The 18,726-nt window shown below is 34.9% G+C and overlaps 1 protein-coding gene across 8 annotated transcripts in view; it reads left to right on the plus strand.

Moving 5' to 3' along the window:
• NSD3 (nuclear receptor binding SET domain protein 3) overlaps positions 1-18,726 on the plus strand; it is a 171,317-nt gene that overhangs the window by 116,810 nt on the left and 35,781 nt on the right. For 6 of the 8 annotated variants that reach the window (XM_077144165.1, XM_077144170.1, XM_077144164.1 and 3 more), the window contains 4 exons: positions 4,228-4,425; positions 4,878-5,051; positions 9,189-9,335; positions 12,658-12,814. In XM_077144165.1, the coding sequence (XP_077000280.1) occupies positions 4,228-4,425; positions 4,878-5,051; positions 9,189-9,335; positions 12,658-12,814 (676 nt within the window). The remainder of the gene's footprint in view (positions 1-4,227; positions 4,426-4,877; positions 5,052-9,188; positions 9,336-12,657; positions 12,815-18,726) is intronic. The other 2 variants (XM_077144169.1, XM_077144171.1) reach the window with 1 other exon arrangement.

An 18,726-nucleotide genomic window follows, 5' to 3' on the forward strand; every position in this document is an offset into this window, starting at 1 on the left:
TCTCTCCATTTCCAAATGTTTAATTTCAACCTTGTTAATAATTCTGTATGTATTAGTAGCTGCTCTCCCTTATCTAGCTTCTACCTCTTGGTTCCCTGTTATTCTACGTTTTTTTTTCCCCATGCGTGTCTTTATTTTAATACTTATTAAACTATAGACTGGATAAAGGGGTATCAATCACAAGGTTTTTACAATCACATAATCACAAGATAAAAGCTGTGAAGTTATACAGTCATTATCAAAGATTAAGGCTAATGGGTTGCTGTTCAGCAATTTCAGATACTTCCTTCCTGTCGTTGCAACGGACTAGAAACCAGAAAGAAACATCCTATACAGTGATTCAGTAGTGATAATCATTTGTCAAATCCTAACATCTCTGTAATACCTCCTCCCTTTCATTTGATCAATCTCTCAATCTTCAGAGGTATTTGGGCAATGACCTTTCTTACTTCATGTTGAAAAGAGTTGTGAGCATTATGGGGCAGAAGTACTTTTATTGACTTGTCATTGACACCATCTTCTCAGTCCTCAGCAGTCTTACTGAAGCTACCATCCTGGGCTCTAAAATGGGCAAGGAAGTAATCACTTGAAACTAGGGGTTCTCAAACATTTTGACATATAGGGTTTTGTTATGTTTTAAAATTTTTATTGACAAAACTACATACAAACACAAACATTCTTAACATACAGATATTCTATATGTGGTGTACAGTCAGTGGTTCACAGTATCATCACAGAGTTGTATATTCATCCCCATGATCAGTGTTTAGAACATTTGCATCACTCCAGAAAAAGAAATAAGAGGAAAGAAGAAAAAACTCATCATACCATACCCCTTATCCCTCCCTTTCATTGACCACTAGTATTTCCATCTACCCAATATAGTTTAACCTTTGCTCCCCCATTATATATATATATGTATATATATATTTTTTACCCATGTTTTTTACTCATTTGTCCATAGCCTAGATAAAGGGAGCATCAGACAGAAGGTTTTCACAATCACACAGTCACATTGTAAACATATCTTCATACAATCACCTTCAAGAAACAAGGCCCCTGGAACACAGCTCTACAGTTTCAGGTACTTCCCTTTAGCCACTCCAATACACCATAAACTGAAAAGGAATATCTATATAATGTATAAGAATAACCTCTTGACTATGTTTGGAATCTCTCAGCCACTGACACTTTATTTTGTCTCATTTCTCTCTTCCCCCCCTTTTTTTTTTATTTTTTTAATTTTTATTATTATTATTTTTTTATTAACGGAAAGAAAAAGAAAAGAAATTAACACAACATTTAGAAATCATACCATTCTACATATGCACTCAGTAATTCTTAACATCATCACATAGATACATGATCATCGTTTCTTAGTACATTTGCATCGGTTTAGAGGAACTAGCAACACAACAGAAAAAGATATAAAATGTTAATATAGAGAAAAGAAATAAAAGTAGTAATAATAGTAAAAAAAAAAAAAAACCCTATAGCTCAGATGCAGCTTCATTCAGTGTTTTAACATGATTACTTTACAATTAGGTATTATTGTGCTGTCCATTTTTGAGTTTTTGTATCTAGTCCTGTTGCACAGTCTGTATCCCTTCAGCTTCAATTACTCATTATCTTACCCTGTTTTTAACTCCTGCTGGACTCTGTTACCAATGACATATTTCAAGTTTATTCTCGAATGTCCTTTCACATCAGTGGGACCATACAGTATTTGTCCTTTAGTTTTTGGCTAGACTCACTCAGCAAAATATTCTCTAGGTCCATCCATGTTATTACATGCTTCATAAGTTTATCTTGTCTTAAAGCTGCATAATATTCCATCGTATGTATATACCACAGTTTGTTTAGCCATTCTTCTGTTGATGGACATTTTGGCTGTTTCCATCTCTTTGCAATTGTAAATAACGCTGCTATAAACATTGGTGTGCAAATGTCCGTTTGTGTCTTTGCCCTTAAGTCCTTTGAGTAGATACCCAGCAATGGTATTGCTGGGTCATATGGCAATTCTATATTCAGCTTTTTGAGGAACCGCCAAATTGCCTTCCACAGTGGTTGCACCATTTGACATTCCCACCAACAGTGGATAAGTGTGCCTCTTTCTCTCTTCCCCCTTTTGGTCAAGAAGGTTTTCTTAGTCCCTTGATGCTGGGTCCCACCTCATCCCAGGATTTCTGTCCCACGTTGCCAGGGAGATTTACTCCCCTGGGAGTCATGTCCTACGTAGTGGGGCATAGCAGTGGGTTACTTGCCGTGTCGATTTAGAGAGAGAGGCCACATCTGAGCAATAACAGAGGTTCTCTGGGGGTGACTCTTGGGCCCAATTTTAAGTAGGCTTAGCCTATCCTTTGCAGGAATAAATTTCATAGGGGTAAACCCCAAGACCAGGGACTCGGCGTATTGGTTGGTTGTCCCTACTGCGTGTGAGAGTGTCAGAAATTCTCCAAATGGGGAAGCTGAGTCTCTCCCCTTTCTCCCCATTCTCCTAAGAGGATCCTGCAAATACTTCTTTATTCACTGTCCAAATCACTCTGGGGTTATTGGGACATCACACTAACCTGGACAAACCAACAAAATCTCATGTCCTATTGAAGATTCCCTGTACTTACAGTGTTCAACTACACTGACCATACAAGCTATATTAGGAAATGCGCTACCCAAAATATAAACCTTGCGCCAAAATATAAATTTTGTACAAAATAAACATCTCTCCCTTTAGTCTCACACAGAAGTGATTTCACGTCATTCTTTTTTTTAAAATATTTTTATTGTAAACAATAAACACACAAACATTCATGACATACAAACATTCTATACTTGGTATACAATCAGTGGCTCACAATATCATCACATAGTTGTGTATTCATCACCATGATCATTTTTTTGAACATTTGTATCTCTCCAGCAAAAGGAGAAAAAAAAAAAAAACTCATACATACCATATTCCTTATCCATCTCTCTCATTGACCATTAGTATTTCGATCTATTTATTTTAACCTTTGTTCCCCCTATTATTTATTTTTTATCCATATTTTTTACTCATCTGTTCATACCGTAGATAAAAGGAGCATCAGACACAAGCTTTCCACAATCACACAGTCACATTGCAAAAGCTATATCTTTATACAGTCATCTTCAAGAAACATGGCTACTGGAACACAGCTGTACAGCTTCAGGTACTTCCCTCTAGCCACTCTAATGCATCATAAACTAAAAAGGAGATATCTATATAATGTGTACGAATAACCTCCAGGATAACCTCCCAGCTGTGTTTGAAATCTCTCAACCACTGACACTTTATTTTATCTCATTTCTCTTTTCCCCTTTTTGGTCGAGAAGGTTTCCTCAACCCCTTGATGCTGAGTCCCAGCTCATCCCAGGATTTTTGTCCCATGTTGCCAGGGACATTTGCACCCCTGGGAATCATGTCCCATGTAGAGAGGGGAGAGCAGTGAGTTCACGTGCTGTGTCGGCTTAGAGAGAGAGAGAGAGAGAGAGAGAGAGAGAGAGAGAGAGAGGGAGAGAGGCCACATCTGAAAAGGTTCTCTGGGGGTATTCTTAGGCATAATTTTAACTAGGCTTAGCCTATCCATTGCAGGGATATCACTTTGTTCTTGAAGAATATTTTCACTGGGATAGAATTCTGGCTTGGTAATTATTTTCCTTCAGCCCTTCGAAGATAGCATTCCATTCCTCTTGCAGTTAGCTCAGTCTTACTGTTTCTTCTTTGGAGGTATTTTTGTCTTTTCTGCATATACTTTTAATATTTCCTCTCTGTCCTTTATTATCAACAGTTTGAATATGATATCCCTAGCTGTAATTTTCTGCCTTTCATATAAGATTTATGAGTTTTTATTTTGTGCATGTTCTACATGAAGATGTTACAAGTAATTATCTCGTGGAATCTGTTATTTCTTCTCTGGTGGGAAGACCTCAACACTGTTAGTTCCCAAGTGTTTAAAAATTTCTGTTCTGAGTTTTCTATGGAATTAGTTTTGGTATAAAGTGAGAATTGGAGGTCTAAATTGTTTTTGGTGTTATTTCCAAAGTGATCATTATTCTAGCACATTTTTAAAAATAATCTTTTAAATTAACCATTTTACTTTAATGACTTTTTTTATGTATATTAAATTCTTACAGTCTGTTTTAGGGGTAGCTCTTTGATATTAGTAGCTGCAAATTTTATTTATTCTATTCTCCTCACCAATTCTCCAGGGCAGCATCAATGTTTTTCATGTAAAGTGTCTGGTACAGATGTGAAACAATGTTCTGTCGGTGCTTGTGGGAAATTTTATCATGAAACCTGTGTCCGCAAATTCCCCACTGCTGTCTTTGAAACAAAAGGATTCCGCTGCCCCCAGCATTGCTGCTCTGCCTGTTCTATGGAGAAAGATATCCACAAAGCAAGTAAAGGTAAAACAGCTAAAAAGGGGAACAAAGTTTTTAATTTATTTTTGTAAATAATAATTAGGTGCATTATTATAAGAATTTTGAACATTTTCCCTCTGTTCTTCTGAGCTTTGTAGCAGTTCGGCCACAATAGAAAGAATGTTTAGTAAAGATTAGTTTCTAAGTTTGGACCATAAGGAGAAAATTCTATATATTCAAAATTAGCTTTGAAAATCCCTTAGACAGCTTAGGAGAAAACAAATTTTTCTTTGGATGATCTGCTGATGAATATTTGGCTTACTTTTAGGAGCCATATAGCATAGGAATACAAATCCAGACTAGCAAGGAAAATTTGTTTTTGTCTTATTATAACCAAAATTGCATGAAAATTCAATATGGCCTGACTTCCAAAATCTCATTAATTATCCAGCCAATGCTTTCTTATATAAATTCCTTTTTGACTTGCCTTTGACTAGGTCGCATGATGAGATGTTTGAGATGTCCAGTAGCCTATCACTCAGGAGACGCTTGCATTGCTGCCGGAAGTGTATTTGTGTCCTCCTACATTCTCATCTGTAGTAATCATTCCAAACGGACCAGTAATTCTTCCTCTGCTATAAATGTAGGCTTTTGTTTCGTTTGTGCAAGAGGTGAGTATCAGTACTTTCTCTTTTTCTTTCTGAGTTCATTGGCCTCTTTCCCTATTAAAATAGAGTTGCAGCATTGAAAGAGAATGTGGACCATCTAATACAGTCTCCCACCCAGCATAGAATTCCATTTTATAACATCTCTGAGAGAGATGAGCACTTCCAGCAACTATTCCCTTTTATAACATTAGGCATTCAAATTGTTAGAGTATTAATTATTCCTTAGGTGAAATTAAAATCTACATTTTTTTTTTTCTAACTTAGCATTGTAGGTAAGTTCTTAGTTTTTCTCTCCAAAGCATCAAAGGATTAATCTGCTTCCTTCTTTGGAAACAGTTCTTCTCTTTACACGTCAGATTATTTAATCCAGGGTTTTCAATTGATGAAGATTTGATTTAGAAGGCAAGACTAGCGCATTTATTCTCAATGGTTTATGTTGTCTTTTATCATAACGTTTTGGTCTGGCACTGAGGGAGGCCTGATGGAACATAGCCAAGGCAGCATATATGGTGGTATTTTATTAAGAGGCAGAAAGGCAGGCTTTCTTACTTGCCAGCCGTTGATATCTAAAATCAGTGCCAGTAGATTGATCTGGCCTTCATATCAACTAAAAACAGTATTGTATCTTTAGGGAGATCAGTGAACTTGCTTTTTTTTTGGCATGGGCAGGCACCGGGTATTGAACCCGAGTCTCTGGCATGGCAGGCGAGAACTCTGCCACTGCCCCATCATTACTGGCCCAGTGAAGTTGCTTTTGAGATAAATGTAAAATAGAACTCCTTTAAGTTGGAAATGATACAGGGTATCCAAGTTTATTTTCAGCTGTATTACAAAATATTTTTTAGTATTTAATAAGCACTTGAGAAACGAGCTAATAGCCACAAATGCCAGGTTTTGATTTGTTCCCTTTTAATAAAAGGAGTTCTTAAGTTTTCTGAACTTCCTTCAGTATGAAATATTTGAAAGGATGAACAGGCATATCAGGCCTCCTGGTTTATATTTAGACTACAATGAAGATGAAGAAGTTTTTTGTTTTGTTCTTTTACTTTAAAAGACAGCTCATTTAATTTGATGAAAATTACTATAAAAACATTTTTAATAGTATGATAGATCTTCAATTGTTTTGCTTTTGCGTATCTCATTTAAAAGTAACTTATAGTTGGGGGGCAGTGAAAGATTAAATAAATGGTGAGTGCTTATGTAGCAACCAGCTGGGTCCATTGTGCACATTACTTCCAGTTTGCCAGAGTTTTGTAAGTTTTGGGGCTGTCTGTCATTAGAGGGAGAAGCATAGTGTCTTTCTTTACTAGAACAATTACAACTATATTCTGCTTTCAAATCTGGCTGGCATATGGAGTAGAAGGTCTGAAATGTTTTATGTTACAATGTAGCAGATGGCAAAAAGGATTTACATAGGCAAAATAAATAAAAAGGTATCACTAGTGTCTTTTCCATCTTCCTAGACCTAAGCAAGTAATGATAGAAAGGAAATGTTGAATTGTCAAATACCTACCTTTACAGACTTTTAAACAGATAGTGTCAGTGACATAAAGTCTCTATTGATTTGTAAACTCTTTCTGTTCTTCCATTCTGAGGCACTTACTATTTTTATTGGCAGTGTATAAGCTTATAGTACTGAGCCAACATTTTAAATATCAAGTTTATAAGTATCATGATGGCTCACTTCAGGGTCCATTCTTAATCAGGTGTTATCAGTATATTAACCAAGATTTTATTTTGCTCTGTTTCATTCAATAATTGGAAAATCTATGAAACAATTTACTTTCAAGCATTTTCACTTTAGGACTGGTTTCATATAGCAAGGAACCTAGCCTTTTATAAAAACTCTAGTCATCTTGTTAAATTTAATTGTTATGCCTTTATTAAAAGTTTGAGAATAATATAAATAAGAGAAACCTATGTTGTAACGAAATCTGTATTTGCTTTTTATCCATTTGGCAATTTTTCTGAAAAAATTTATGTATTTAAGTAACTATTTCAACAAGATTATTTAATTCTCGAATATTGTAGCTTGAATCTTTGGTCAGTAAACAGAAATGTTCATTTTCCTCTCAACTTTTGACAAAAACTTACTCTAAACAGATCAGATGTTGGAATTTAAGAAGGCTTAAATATATAAAAGTCTTTCAGAAATAAATAATGTGTGTTGTTTTATCAGTAGTTTAGAGACCACCTTTTAAAAAGAGATTTAACTGTAATCAGTTCACACGCGAAAGAGGGCACTTTAATTATTCATGTTTGCTCTTAGAAAAGTCATCTTGTTCTGTATGAGGCAAGATCCTCCTAGAAGATTTTTCTCTTGGTTCTTCATTATTAGTTGTTTAAAATCATTAGGCCAATTGATGGTGTACTGTGGATGAACTGTATGCGTGTGAAGATTTCTCAGTAAAAATGTTTAAAAAAAGCATTCAGGGGGTACAAGGGTAGTTCTGTGGTAGAATTCTCACCTGCCATGAGTGAGACCCGGGTTCAATCTCTGGCCTGTACACTAACCAAAAAAAAAAAAATCAACAAATGATGCTAACGGGATAGTCATGTGGAAAAAGAATTAAATGTGATTCCCACCATACAGCATACCAAAAAAAAAAAAGCAAAACATCATTCTGCTAGTTCTTAAGGTCTGAAAGTGACTTGAAATATTTTTAGAAAAGTTTCAAGGTTTAGAGGAACATCACCTTACCCCACAAACTCCTGTCACTATAGGAAAAGTTCACTTTTCATTGTAGTATTTAACATTATATGCCTTTCAGTGTAATGGTTAATTAAAATGACGAAGGTAGGTTAGGTTTTTCTTTTCATTTTGTTAATAATAATAGCAGTTTATTTTGCATCTGTAAATTAACTGTACTAGAAACTGTCTCAATTGCCACAATTGCCCTAAGAATTTATTTCCCCATTTTATAGAAATGAGAACACTGAAGCCCAGATTAAATAATTTACCTGAAGCCACACAAATTATAGGAGGAACCAGCATTTGTACCTGATCATTCTTATTTCAGAGGCCATATTTTTTAACAGTACTTGCCTCACTCTGTTAAATGTATGAAATTCATTTTGATATTACATAGGTTTTGTTTGAAGATTCTTATGTTATTAGAAAATTCAAGTTCATTCTGACATCTGGACAGAGATAGTTCTTGAATCTGCCTCAGTGTAGGGATGAAGATAACACCCGAAGAAAAAAAGTAGATGATAGCCCATTTAAATTCAGAATTCCTCCTTCCCTTCAAAATGATCTCTAAATGAAACTGCTGTTACGATTTGCATTGTTGAGTCCTAGATATTATAAACTGAACAGTAACCGAAAGAGAGAAATTTTCCTTGTCTCATAGTTCCCTAGTTTTGGGAGTGGACTGTTTAACTGGAAGAACAGGGGAGAGTGGGTTAGGCCAGATCTTGTGTTTCCTCTAAATGAGATAGCTGTGTTGATTGATGAAAAAGACTGTTTTTATAAACTCTTAAGTTCTTAGTCATTTTGTATCATGACAGGGAAAATAATTAAAATGGTCTGCATTACCTCAGTAAAGTTCAACAAATTAAGGCTCCTTTAAAAATCATGTATCATACTGATAGAAAAAAGTTTCATTATCTGGCAGAGAAAGCTAGACTGAGTATATAGATATATATACACACACACACACACATTAGAATGGAGAAAAGAAGAGACTCAATTCTGCCTTTAAGTGCTCCTTAATGTATCAGAGGTGGATCAGAGTCTGTGTTTTTTAAATAATTCTTATTTGTAACTAATTAAGTGATGTCATTTTGTTGTCTTGAGTTGTTGTAATCATAGTATTTCTAAATATTAAGGAATGTGGCTCTGCTTATTTTAGGGTGGCTTTCAGTGCGATGCCAGATACAGCTTACATCTTCAAACTAATTTGGAGTTTTATTCTGGGATATATAGGCTTCTCTATAGGGATAAGGCATTGAGTAGCTCGAGCTTCTTAAACTACTATAGCTAGCCTTTTCTGTCAGATCTTTCTTTTCCTTCATATTCTGTCACCCTTCCCCCAACTCTTAAGCACAGCTCCATAATAGGTGTTGGTTTGTTTTATTTCCTCATGGAATCATGGGTAGTTTCATTGCAGCTCATCTCTTTCTGTTTGTTTCGTATAGGGCTGATAGTTCAGGACCATTCAGACCCCATGTTCAGTTCCTATGCCTATAAGTCCCACTACCTACTGAATGAATCAAATCGTGCTGAGTTGATGAAATTACCTATGATTCCTTCTTCGTCAGCTTCCAAAAAGAAATGTGAGAAAGGTAATAATCAAATTAGTTTATCTCTTGTTTTTGCATTTCCTTTTTTTTTAAATGAAGGGGGAAAATGTATGCCTGTCAAGCACCGTCTGTTGCTTTTGGTACATTCTGCCTTGGTGATTTCGTGACTGTGTCTTCATATTGCTGGCAAAATTATTTAAAAGGGCTTAAAATAATTACAAATTTTTACTTATTCTTCTCCTTGAATAAATTTCACACATTTCGTTTATCTGTGGGTTGTTCAAATTGAAAGACTAGGATTTTGTTAAATACAGAAGAATATTCTAAGGGTTCTGTGTCTTTTTGCCTGGTATAGAACTACCATTCATGTTAGAATAGAATAGACACAGTGTTACTGACTTTCAACTAATAAGAAAATAGGTTATTAAATAGAAGATATCCAAGATACTGATACACATTCTATCATTTTGTTTCTTAAACGTTTGTTTAAAAAGCTTTGAAAACTAGTTGCCGTTTCCTTACCAGACAGTGATAGGCAGCTGTTGAAAGACAATCCAGTGGAATTGAAGAATTGTTTATGGATATTTTATCCATCTCTGAAACCAGGAGCTAAATGTATATTTTTATTCTCTGTTAATCTGTGAAAGCAAACCTTACCTTTGTTTAGTTTTAAATAAGCTACTTGATATAAAATTTAAAAGTGGTTTAGTATGAATGTATTTTGGGGGAAGTTATCCTAGAAGGTAAAAATAAATGGACTTGAAGAGTGAAGGTCTTTTCCTGTATACATTCCCATTATGGTGTGGGGGCCAGGCTCAGACTCTTTAAAGAAAAAATATATATACATACATACATATATATATGTGTGTGTGTGTGTGTGTGTATGTTTATATATGTACATATATATATAAGTATATTCAAATAAATTTTTGTTTCATTCATTGTGTTCCTTTCTTGATGTATCTGCTTTGTCAGACATCTGAAATGGCAACACATTATTAAAAGAAATTGTATATAAGCAAATTGATTAGAAATAGGTTGGGGAGAGTATTGTTTTTGTTTTTACATTTAAGTCATATTACATCACCTTACTGATAATACTTCCTGCTGCCAAAACCAAGATGGACATAGACCTGACTTATTCCATAATACATTAAAATTAGACTAACCAAAATATTTTAGGAAATATTTTATTTTCCTGCTGGCATTTTAATAAAATTAAATCAATTCAGTTGTTGCTTACTTTGTTTTCAGTACTCTGTATTGACCTTGAAATGAATCGAAATTATTTTGAGCCCTCTGTTTGCTTAGCTTGAACCATACCATACTTTTGCATCCTAAAACAGTTTTCTTGCATAGCATCAAGGTCAATTATTCATATATATTTTTTTCTAGTTTCCTCATGTATTTTTGACATCATTATCACGATGATTTTCACTGATGATTCTAGGCCTGTATTTCCTCTGAAATATGAGTTAAAGTTAATGACGATAACATAATGTTAAAAATGGCCAGCCTAATTTTCCCACTCCAGCTCTTCTGGACAAAAATCACATGGCCTCTAAAGTTGTTTGCAAAGACTGCTGTCCCTATTGGTCATTCCTTTCCACTGGAAAGATGAATTATCTCATTTGACTTTAAACTTACAGAAGAATTCCCTACTGAGCTTAGAGCATTCAGGCAGCCAATCGCTAGGTTGGAGAATTGGACCAATTAATCCATATTGAGATCTGTAGACAAAGGAAAAAAATCCCAGTAATTGAAGTAAAAGCTTTGAAACAGAGGAAATATAGTAGTTTAACTCATCACTGATTGTATATAGATTTTATTTTTGTTTTCATAATATGTTAATCAGTTAGACACTTGAAAGTCTACAGGAAGACATGATTTGGGGGAGAATTGATAGCAAACACTCAAAGGGTTGGAGCAGGTGATTTGATAAAGTCATGTAGAAGGCTCTTCACCTTTTACTTATGAGACGTTAAATCTCAGTACACTCAATGGGTTATAGACCTGATTTTCCAATGGGGAGATAGATGATTATTGCAGCAAATATTTTTATTATATTTCATCTTAAGTGGCTAACAAACCTTCTCTGCCATTTCCTATGTTGGAATACATATAGGAATACCTAATCTTTCCTCCAAAAAACCCTTTATTTCTTTGTGTTTAAATGCATATATATATATATATATATATATATATATTGCTGTTATTGTTAGCCATATCTGTTTTGGTCTTAATCCAAAGATCATTTTGGGTATATCAAAGAAGAGGATTTAACAAGGAAAATGGGGTGAGGGGGTGGTAGCTCCTTGCCTATTGGTGCTTCATTCTGCACTGATACTTAACTTGGTTTTACACTATAAAGCAGCGGTTCTCAGTATGAGATCAGTAGGAACTTATATAAACAGAATTTTCTAACTCTGTTTAATATTTCAGAAACTGACTGGATCACACATGTGGACAAAATAAAGCTGCATGAGTCTCTCATATGTGGCTATGATTTTAATAATTTAATGTGATAATGCTAGTTTTGTTATGGTAGTCAGAAGCTCTGATTGAAAGTTATATATTTTTTCTGTTAATGCATATAGGAGAAATTGCTACTTTTAAAATGCAATTTTTTGGGTTTTTTTTTTAATTGATAAAATATTTGAAAACATGGGTCTGTGAGGAAGGGAGAAGGGATCCTTGGTGATGAAAAAAGTTGCAAGCCACTGCTGTATAGCCTGTTTGATTTTCTTTATCTTCAGTGAAAGGGTACTGATGATATAATCACCAATTTGAGAAAATATGTTCTCTCTTGCTTTTTTATATCCTTTTATGCGAAGAAACAAGTGTTGATCAACCTATCTCCTATTTTCATTCTTAATAATTGTATTATAAAGGGATTTAGTTAACTGTGGTGCTGGATTAAAATATAAAGATGACTATTGTTTTCTTTTGTTAACTCTGAAGGAAAAAAGGAAATAAATTGCTGCACATCTCTTTGGAACACCTGCTCTCAAATCTACTCAGCCTGAAGATTTTATGTGCCCACTTGGTCATATGTTAAGGTCATTGTTAGTTGCCTGCTAAATAGATACCTCAGTAGTCCACATTTTTGAGAGGTAAAGAGTACAGCAGTAGTTTTAATGCTACTTTGAGTTTCTAGCGACTGAAGCCCTGCAGAGGGCCTGAATTAGTGAAACCAATTCTTTGCTTTCTATTTTAATCCATCACTGTAGTTACAACTCAATCCCTTTCTTATTTTCCCCCAATTTAAATAAAATTTAATGCACTTAAAAGATAACTTTCTCCTTTTATTTTCATTTTCTCTTTCCTCTTTTCTCAGTTATTAAGACTGTTTATTTGTTTCAAGGTGGAAGATTGCTATGCTGTGAATCGTGCCCAGCTTCCTTCCACCCGGAATGCTTGAGCATAGAATTGCCAGAAGGCTGCTGGAATTGTAATGACTGTAAAGCGGGCAAGAAACTACATTACAAGCAGATTGTTTGGGTCAAATTGGGAAATTACAGGCAAGTTTTTTCAAGGAAAGGAGGACATATTCAGTCATTGTTCAGACACACAGGTTCATAGATTGTATACAAAGTGGCTAGGAGATAGGTAGAGCAGTAGCACTGGGCTTCTTTCTTGAAAAAAGAAAAGAAACCTATTTTGAGTCTTGGTTTGGGGGGCTGGAAAGATTTGTTATAATTGGATTTTTTAATCTAAAAAAAACTTTTAATTAAAAAAATTGTTGACTTTTGTTTTTTTAAGTTCTAAAATCACTTTATATTAATGGGCTAAGACTACTAGACTTTGGAATAAAGGGTCTGGGTGGTTAGTGGAGAAAATGTTTTCTTTGTGTTTTGATTAGAGCTATATTGATTTCTGATTTTTTATAAAATCAAGAGTTTATATCCTGCCTAAGAAGTGTTTGAATCATAGCTCTCTTTGCCCCACCTCTGCATTTTAGTTCTAGTTAGAAGCCCTAAACTGTAAAAAAAAGAGAGAGCATTTTAGAATTTAAAGAGATAAATATATATTTTTTTATTATTTGTCTTTGGATTTATATCTTCCTTTTATTTCTATTAATAGAAATAGTAGTATTTTTTTAAATATTTTTTTTAGAAATCTTCAGACATATACAGCCCATCCATAGTATACAATCAGTGACTCACAGTAGTATCACATAGTTGTGTATTGCACCATGATCATTTTTAGAACATTTGCTTCCCTCCAGAAAAAAAAATGAAAAGGAAAAAGAAAAAACTTATACATCCCATAACACTTAACCCTCCCTCTCATTGACCACTAGTATTTCAATCTAGTATTTCAGTTTTAAAGAGAGAGATTATTTCATCAAGAGCCTTTAGTTCTTAAGGTAGTGGAGTGAGAAGTATGTGGAAATGCCATTATTTTAATAAAACCTCCCTTTAAGGAGCCTGCTTTTAATGAGCCTTCACTGAACAGGTATATCAGTTATATTTTTAATACTCTGCACTCTACACTTTGAGGCACATCTCAAAGGATACGCTATTCAATATAGAACAATGGAGTCCTGCTTTTCAATTAGATTACTAATTAAAATGAATTTCTATAGAATTTCAAAAACATTGCCTTTTTTTTTTTTTTTTTAGCAAGGGCTATGCACTTTTTCTAATTTGACTAAGTCAGGCACATGTAAATATGCTGTTTGCTAACCTATTTAATTTTTTTTTTCAAAGAGAGAAAGAGTTTATTATTAGGCACATAGTAGGAGAGCAGATGGCCTAACAGCCCAAAATCTGTCTCCCTGAACTGCAGTGATTCAGATAGTTTTATTAGAGAAAAGATGAGTAGGATTTAGGATAATGAGCACAGTGGCCTCAGATGATGTAATTAAAGATGATATGATTATTGAGCATGTGCAGATTAATTACATGCTTAGTCATAGAATGTATGAAAAAAAATAGGGGAATGAGGTATAGGTGATTTGTAGGTTAAAGTCTAAGCAACTATGCATGTCCAACAGGACCACTCTGATTAGATCCAGTCTCAGTCATCAGGATAACTTTGAAATTGGGGTAGGTTAGTTCTGGGCTGACCCAAGACCCTAATAAACATAGGGGCTATCTTTTGTGATTACAAGACTCTAAAGTTGGAAATCGGTACAAATGAAGGTTAGTCATAAGGTTTTTACAATCACAGAGGCAGAAGATAAGGGCTGTACAATATCAGAGATCAAGGCAGATGGATTACAATTTAGAGGTTTCAGGAATTTCCCTCTGTCTACTCCAGTGTACCAGAAAAGCAAAAGGGAATATGATTCAGTAATCAAAAACATCCCTTAAATCCTGATTTCTCAGTTACAATTCCTCCCTCTCATTTGATAATTTATCTCCATCATGTGGGAATCTGGATAAGGACTCTCTGCTTCAAAGCTATAAAAGGTCATTGTCATTAAGGGGCAGAGGAATGAAACGAAACAAGTTGTTGCCCTTGGAGAATCCAGTATTTTTCTGCATTTCAGAACTACTCTGGCATTGAAACAGTCTGGGCATCTTAAGTCTCAGAAAAACAAACTTATTAATAAAATTTTATAGGGGTCTGGATATTTTTCAGGGTTTCCAGAAATACTGTTTGTTGAGGTCTGCCATGCTGTGGCAATTTGTAATGTCTGGCTGAAACTTACATATGAGTAACCTCCAGAATGCCCTTAGCCATTGAAACTCTATTTCTTTACCCCCTTTTTGTCGACTAATCTACCATGCCAGGGCCAGGCTCATCCTTGGAACTTATGTCTCACGATACTAGGATCAGTTACATCCCGCGATGCCAGGGCCAGTTATGTTTCACACTGCCAAGGCCAGACTTACACCCCTGGAAATTATGTGCTTCGTTGGGGGGAAGCTCAGATTTGGCATAGAGAGAGACTACATTTGAGCAACAACAAAGATTTTCTGGAGATAACTCTTGGGCATAAATCATAATTAGATTCAGTTTATTATTACAGAAATAAGTTTTATAAGGGCAAGCCTCAAAACTGGGGCTTTGGCTTCTTAAATTGGGAGCCCCTCCTGCTTCAGAAAATGTCAGAAATTCCCCGGGTGGTAAAGCGTAATCATTCTATTTTTCCCAGTCCCTCAAGGGATTTTGCAAACACTTTTTATTTTCTGCCCCAAATATTCTGAAATGCATCATTGCATAACATTAGTTTGTATATAATAGCATTTTGTTCCTTATTCCAGGTTCTGTATCAAATAAAGCTGAATTAGGTTGTTTAACTACCTAGATAGATTAAATCAGATAGTGTAAATTTTGGGCAAAATAAACATTTTTCTTTTTATCACACACAAAACTTAAAGCTTCAAAATACAGGCAATATTATTCTTAGAACATTGTCAGGAATTTAGAAATTTTATGCAATCTAATATTATTCTACCTCTACAAATTTAACCAGTCACAGGATAGAAAATCTCTTTTTAGTCACTGTAATACTTCCCAAACACCTCCTATACAATAGATTAAATTCTTTCAGCACCTTACTTAACACAAGGTGAAAGAACAAATTATTTGTACTAGTTTTTCCCTTGTAACAGTGAGAAGACTTGTGTTCTGAAGTAAAAGAGGAGAAGGCCAAGGATATTATTCTGATGTAAAATCTTTGTATTTTAGACAGAGTACTAAGATGATTAAGAAAAACTTTAAAAAAAAAAAACTTTACATTATAAGGAGACTAACAATCCATGTTATTTTTACAAGGAGAAAACTAAACTTTTGTTTTGTATGAATACCTTGCTTAACACAAAAGCTTTCTTTTTTGAAATATATCATAAACAAAATTGACAAAGCTTTTGAACCTCCATATTTCCTTCCAATAACAGAATTGATAAAGGGGAGAAGAGGCAGAGATACTCCAAAATACTGGAAGAAGGAAGAAACTTATGCTTGAGTTTGGAACACAGCTAGACATTTATATACTTTATACTCAAAACACACAAACGATTACTTTACAATATGCCTAAAATCTCCCAATTCAGTTCAGCACTACCATCAAAGGTCAGAAAAGCTCCAAGTCTGAAATGTAATCAGCTTTTTTTTTCTTGTTTTTTTTTTGTATTATCTCACTTTATGAAACAATTAGATAAGCAAACTCATCGAGTTAGAATCTACAATATAGACTATCAGAGACTAGATTGGGGGTAAGAAATGGGGAGTGAATATTTAAATTGTGGAGTTTTTTAACTTTTTCTATTGTACAGTATAATATATATACAAAGCAAAGAAATAAAAAAGCTAGTTTTCAAAGCACTCTTCAACAAGTAGTTACAGGACAGATCCCAGAGTTTCTCATGGACTACCATACAATCCTCTCAGATTTCTCCCTCTAGTTGCTCCAGAATATAGGAGGCTAGAGGGCTTAAATATTTTTTTATCACCACAAACGATCTTTTTTTCCTTCTTTTCTTGTGAAAAATAACATATATATTAAAAGGCTATAAATTTCAAAGTACAGCACTACAATTAGTTAAACAACATATTTCAGAGCTTGACTTGGGTTACAATTCCACAGTTTAAGTGTTTTTTTATTTGTTTTTTATTTTCACAATTACATTGTCATATTGCAACAGCTATATCATTATACATTCATCTTCAAGAAACATGGCTACTTGAACACAGCTCTACAGTTTCAGGCACTTCCCTCTAGCCACTCTAATACATCTTAAACGAAAAAGGGGGTATCTATAAAATGCATAGGAATAACCTAAAGGATAATCTCTCGACTCTGTTTGAAATCCCTCAGCTATGGACACTTTAGTTTGTCTCATTTCTTTCTTCCCCTTTCAGTCGAGAAGGTTTTCTCAATCCCTTGGTGCTGAGTCCCAGCTCATTATAGGGCTTCTGTCCCATGCTGCCAGGGAGGCTTACCCCCTGGGAGTCATGTCCCACGTAGATGGGGGAGAGTGGTAAGTTTGCTTACACTATTGGCTGAGAGAGAAATAGGCCACATCTGAGCAACAAAAGAGGTTCTCTGGGGGTAACTCTTAGACTTAATTTTAAGTAGGCTTAGTCTCTCCTTTCAGGGATAAGTTTCATATGAACAAACCCCAAGATTGAGGGCTTGGCCTATTGATTTGGTTTTCCCCACTGCTTGTGAGCATATCAGGGATTCTCCAAATGGGGAAGTTGAATTTTCCCCCTTTCTCACCATTCCCTCAAGGGGACTTTGTAAATACTTTTTTGTTCACTGTTCAAATCACTCTGGGATTTATCAAGGCAATACTCTGGGCAAACAAACAAAATCTCATGCCCTGTTCAGATTCCATGTACTTATGCTGTTCAATTAAACTGTCCATATTAGGAAATGTACTAGTCAAAATATAAATTTTACACCAAATAGACATTTTTTGCTTTAGTCTCACACTAAGTTAAAGTTTTATAATATGAGTTATCATCTATTTTCAACACCCTACAATATTGACATTCCTTTGTTCTTCCTCATGCAAAAACATTTTTTAATTTGTACATTTAGTCACTATCATTGTAAACTCTAGGCAGTCCTAGATTATACCATCTCAGTCTTTATCATTTATCTTTCCTTCTGATTTCATTTGTGCCCCCAACCTTCCTCCCTCTATCATTCTCACATTCAGCTTCATTCAGTATACTAACATTATTGTGCTACAATTAGGTAATATTGTGCTATCCATTTCTGAATTTTTGCAGTCAGTCCTGTTACAGAATCTGTATCCCTTTAGCTCCAATTACCCAAAATCTGCACTATTTCTGTCTCTTGATGGCCTCTGTTCTTAACTGAAATTCTGCAAGTTCATTCATTAATATTAGTCCATATCAGTGAGACCATACAGTATTTGTCCTTTTGTTTCTAGCTAATCTCACTCAGCATATTGTCCTCAAGGTCCATCCATGTTCCATGCTTCATGACTTTATTCTGTCTTACAGCTGCATAATATTCCATTGCATGTATATACCACATCTTGTTTAGCCACTCATTTGTTGATGGACATTTGAGCTGTTTCCATTTCTTGACAATTGTAAATAATGCTGCTATAAACATTGGTGTGCAAACGTCCATTTATGTCCTTGCCCTCATGTCCTCTGAATAGATAGCCTAGCAATGGTATTGCCAGATCATATGGCAGTTCTATACTTAGCTCCTTGAGGAACCACCAAACTGCCTTCCAGAGTAGTTGTACTGTTTTACATTCCCACCAACAGTGGATAAGTGTGCCTCTTTCTCCACATCCTCGCCAGCAGTTGTCATTTTCTGTTTTATTGATAATGGCCATACTGGTGGGTATGAGATGATATCTCATTGTGGTTTTTATTTGCATTTCCCTAATAGCCAGGGAAGTTGAGCATCTTTATCCTTTCATGTGCCTCTTAGCCATTTGTATTTCCTCTTCTGAGAAGTGTCTGTTCATGTCTTTTACCCATTTTGTAA

The sequence above is a fragment of the Tamandua tetradactyla genome, chromosome 26 (genome assembly GCF_023851605.1).
Source record: "Tamandua tetradactyla isolate mTamTet1 chromosome 26, mTamTet1.pri, whole genome shotgun sequence".
NCBI classification, from domain to species: Eukaryota; Metazoa; Chordata; class Mammalia; order Pilosa; family Myrmecophagidae; genus Tamandua; species Tamandua tetradactyla.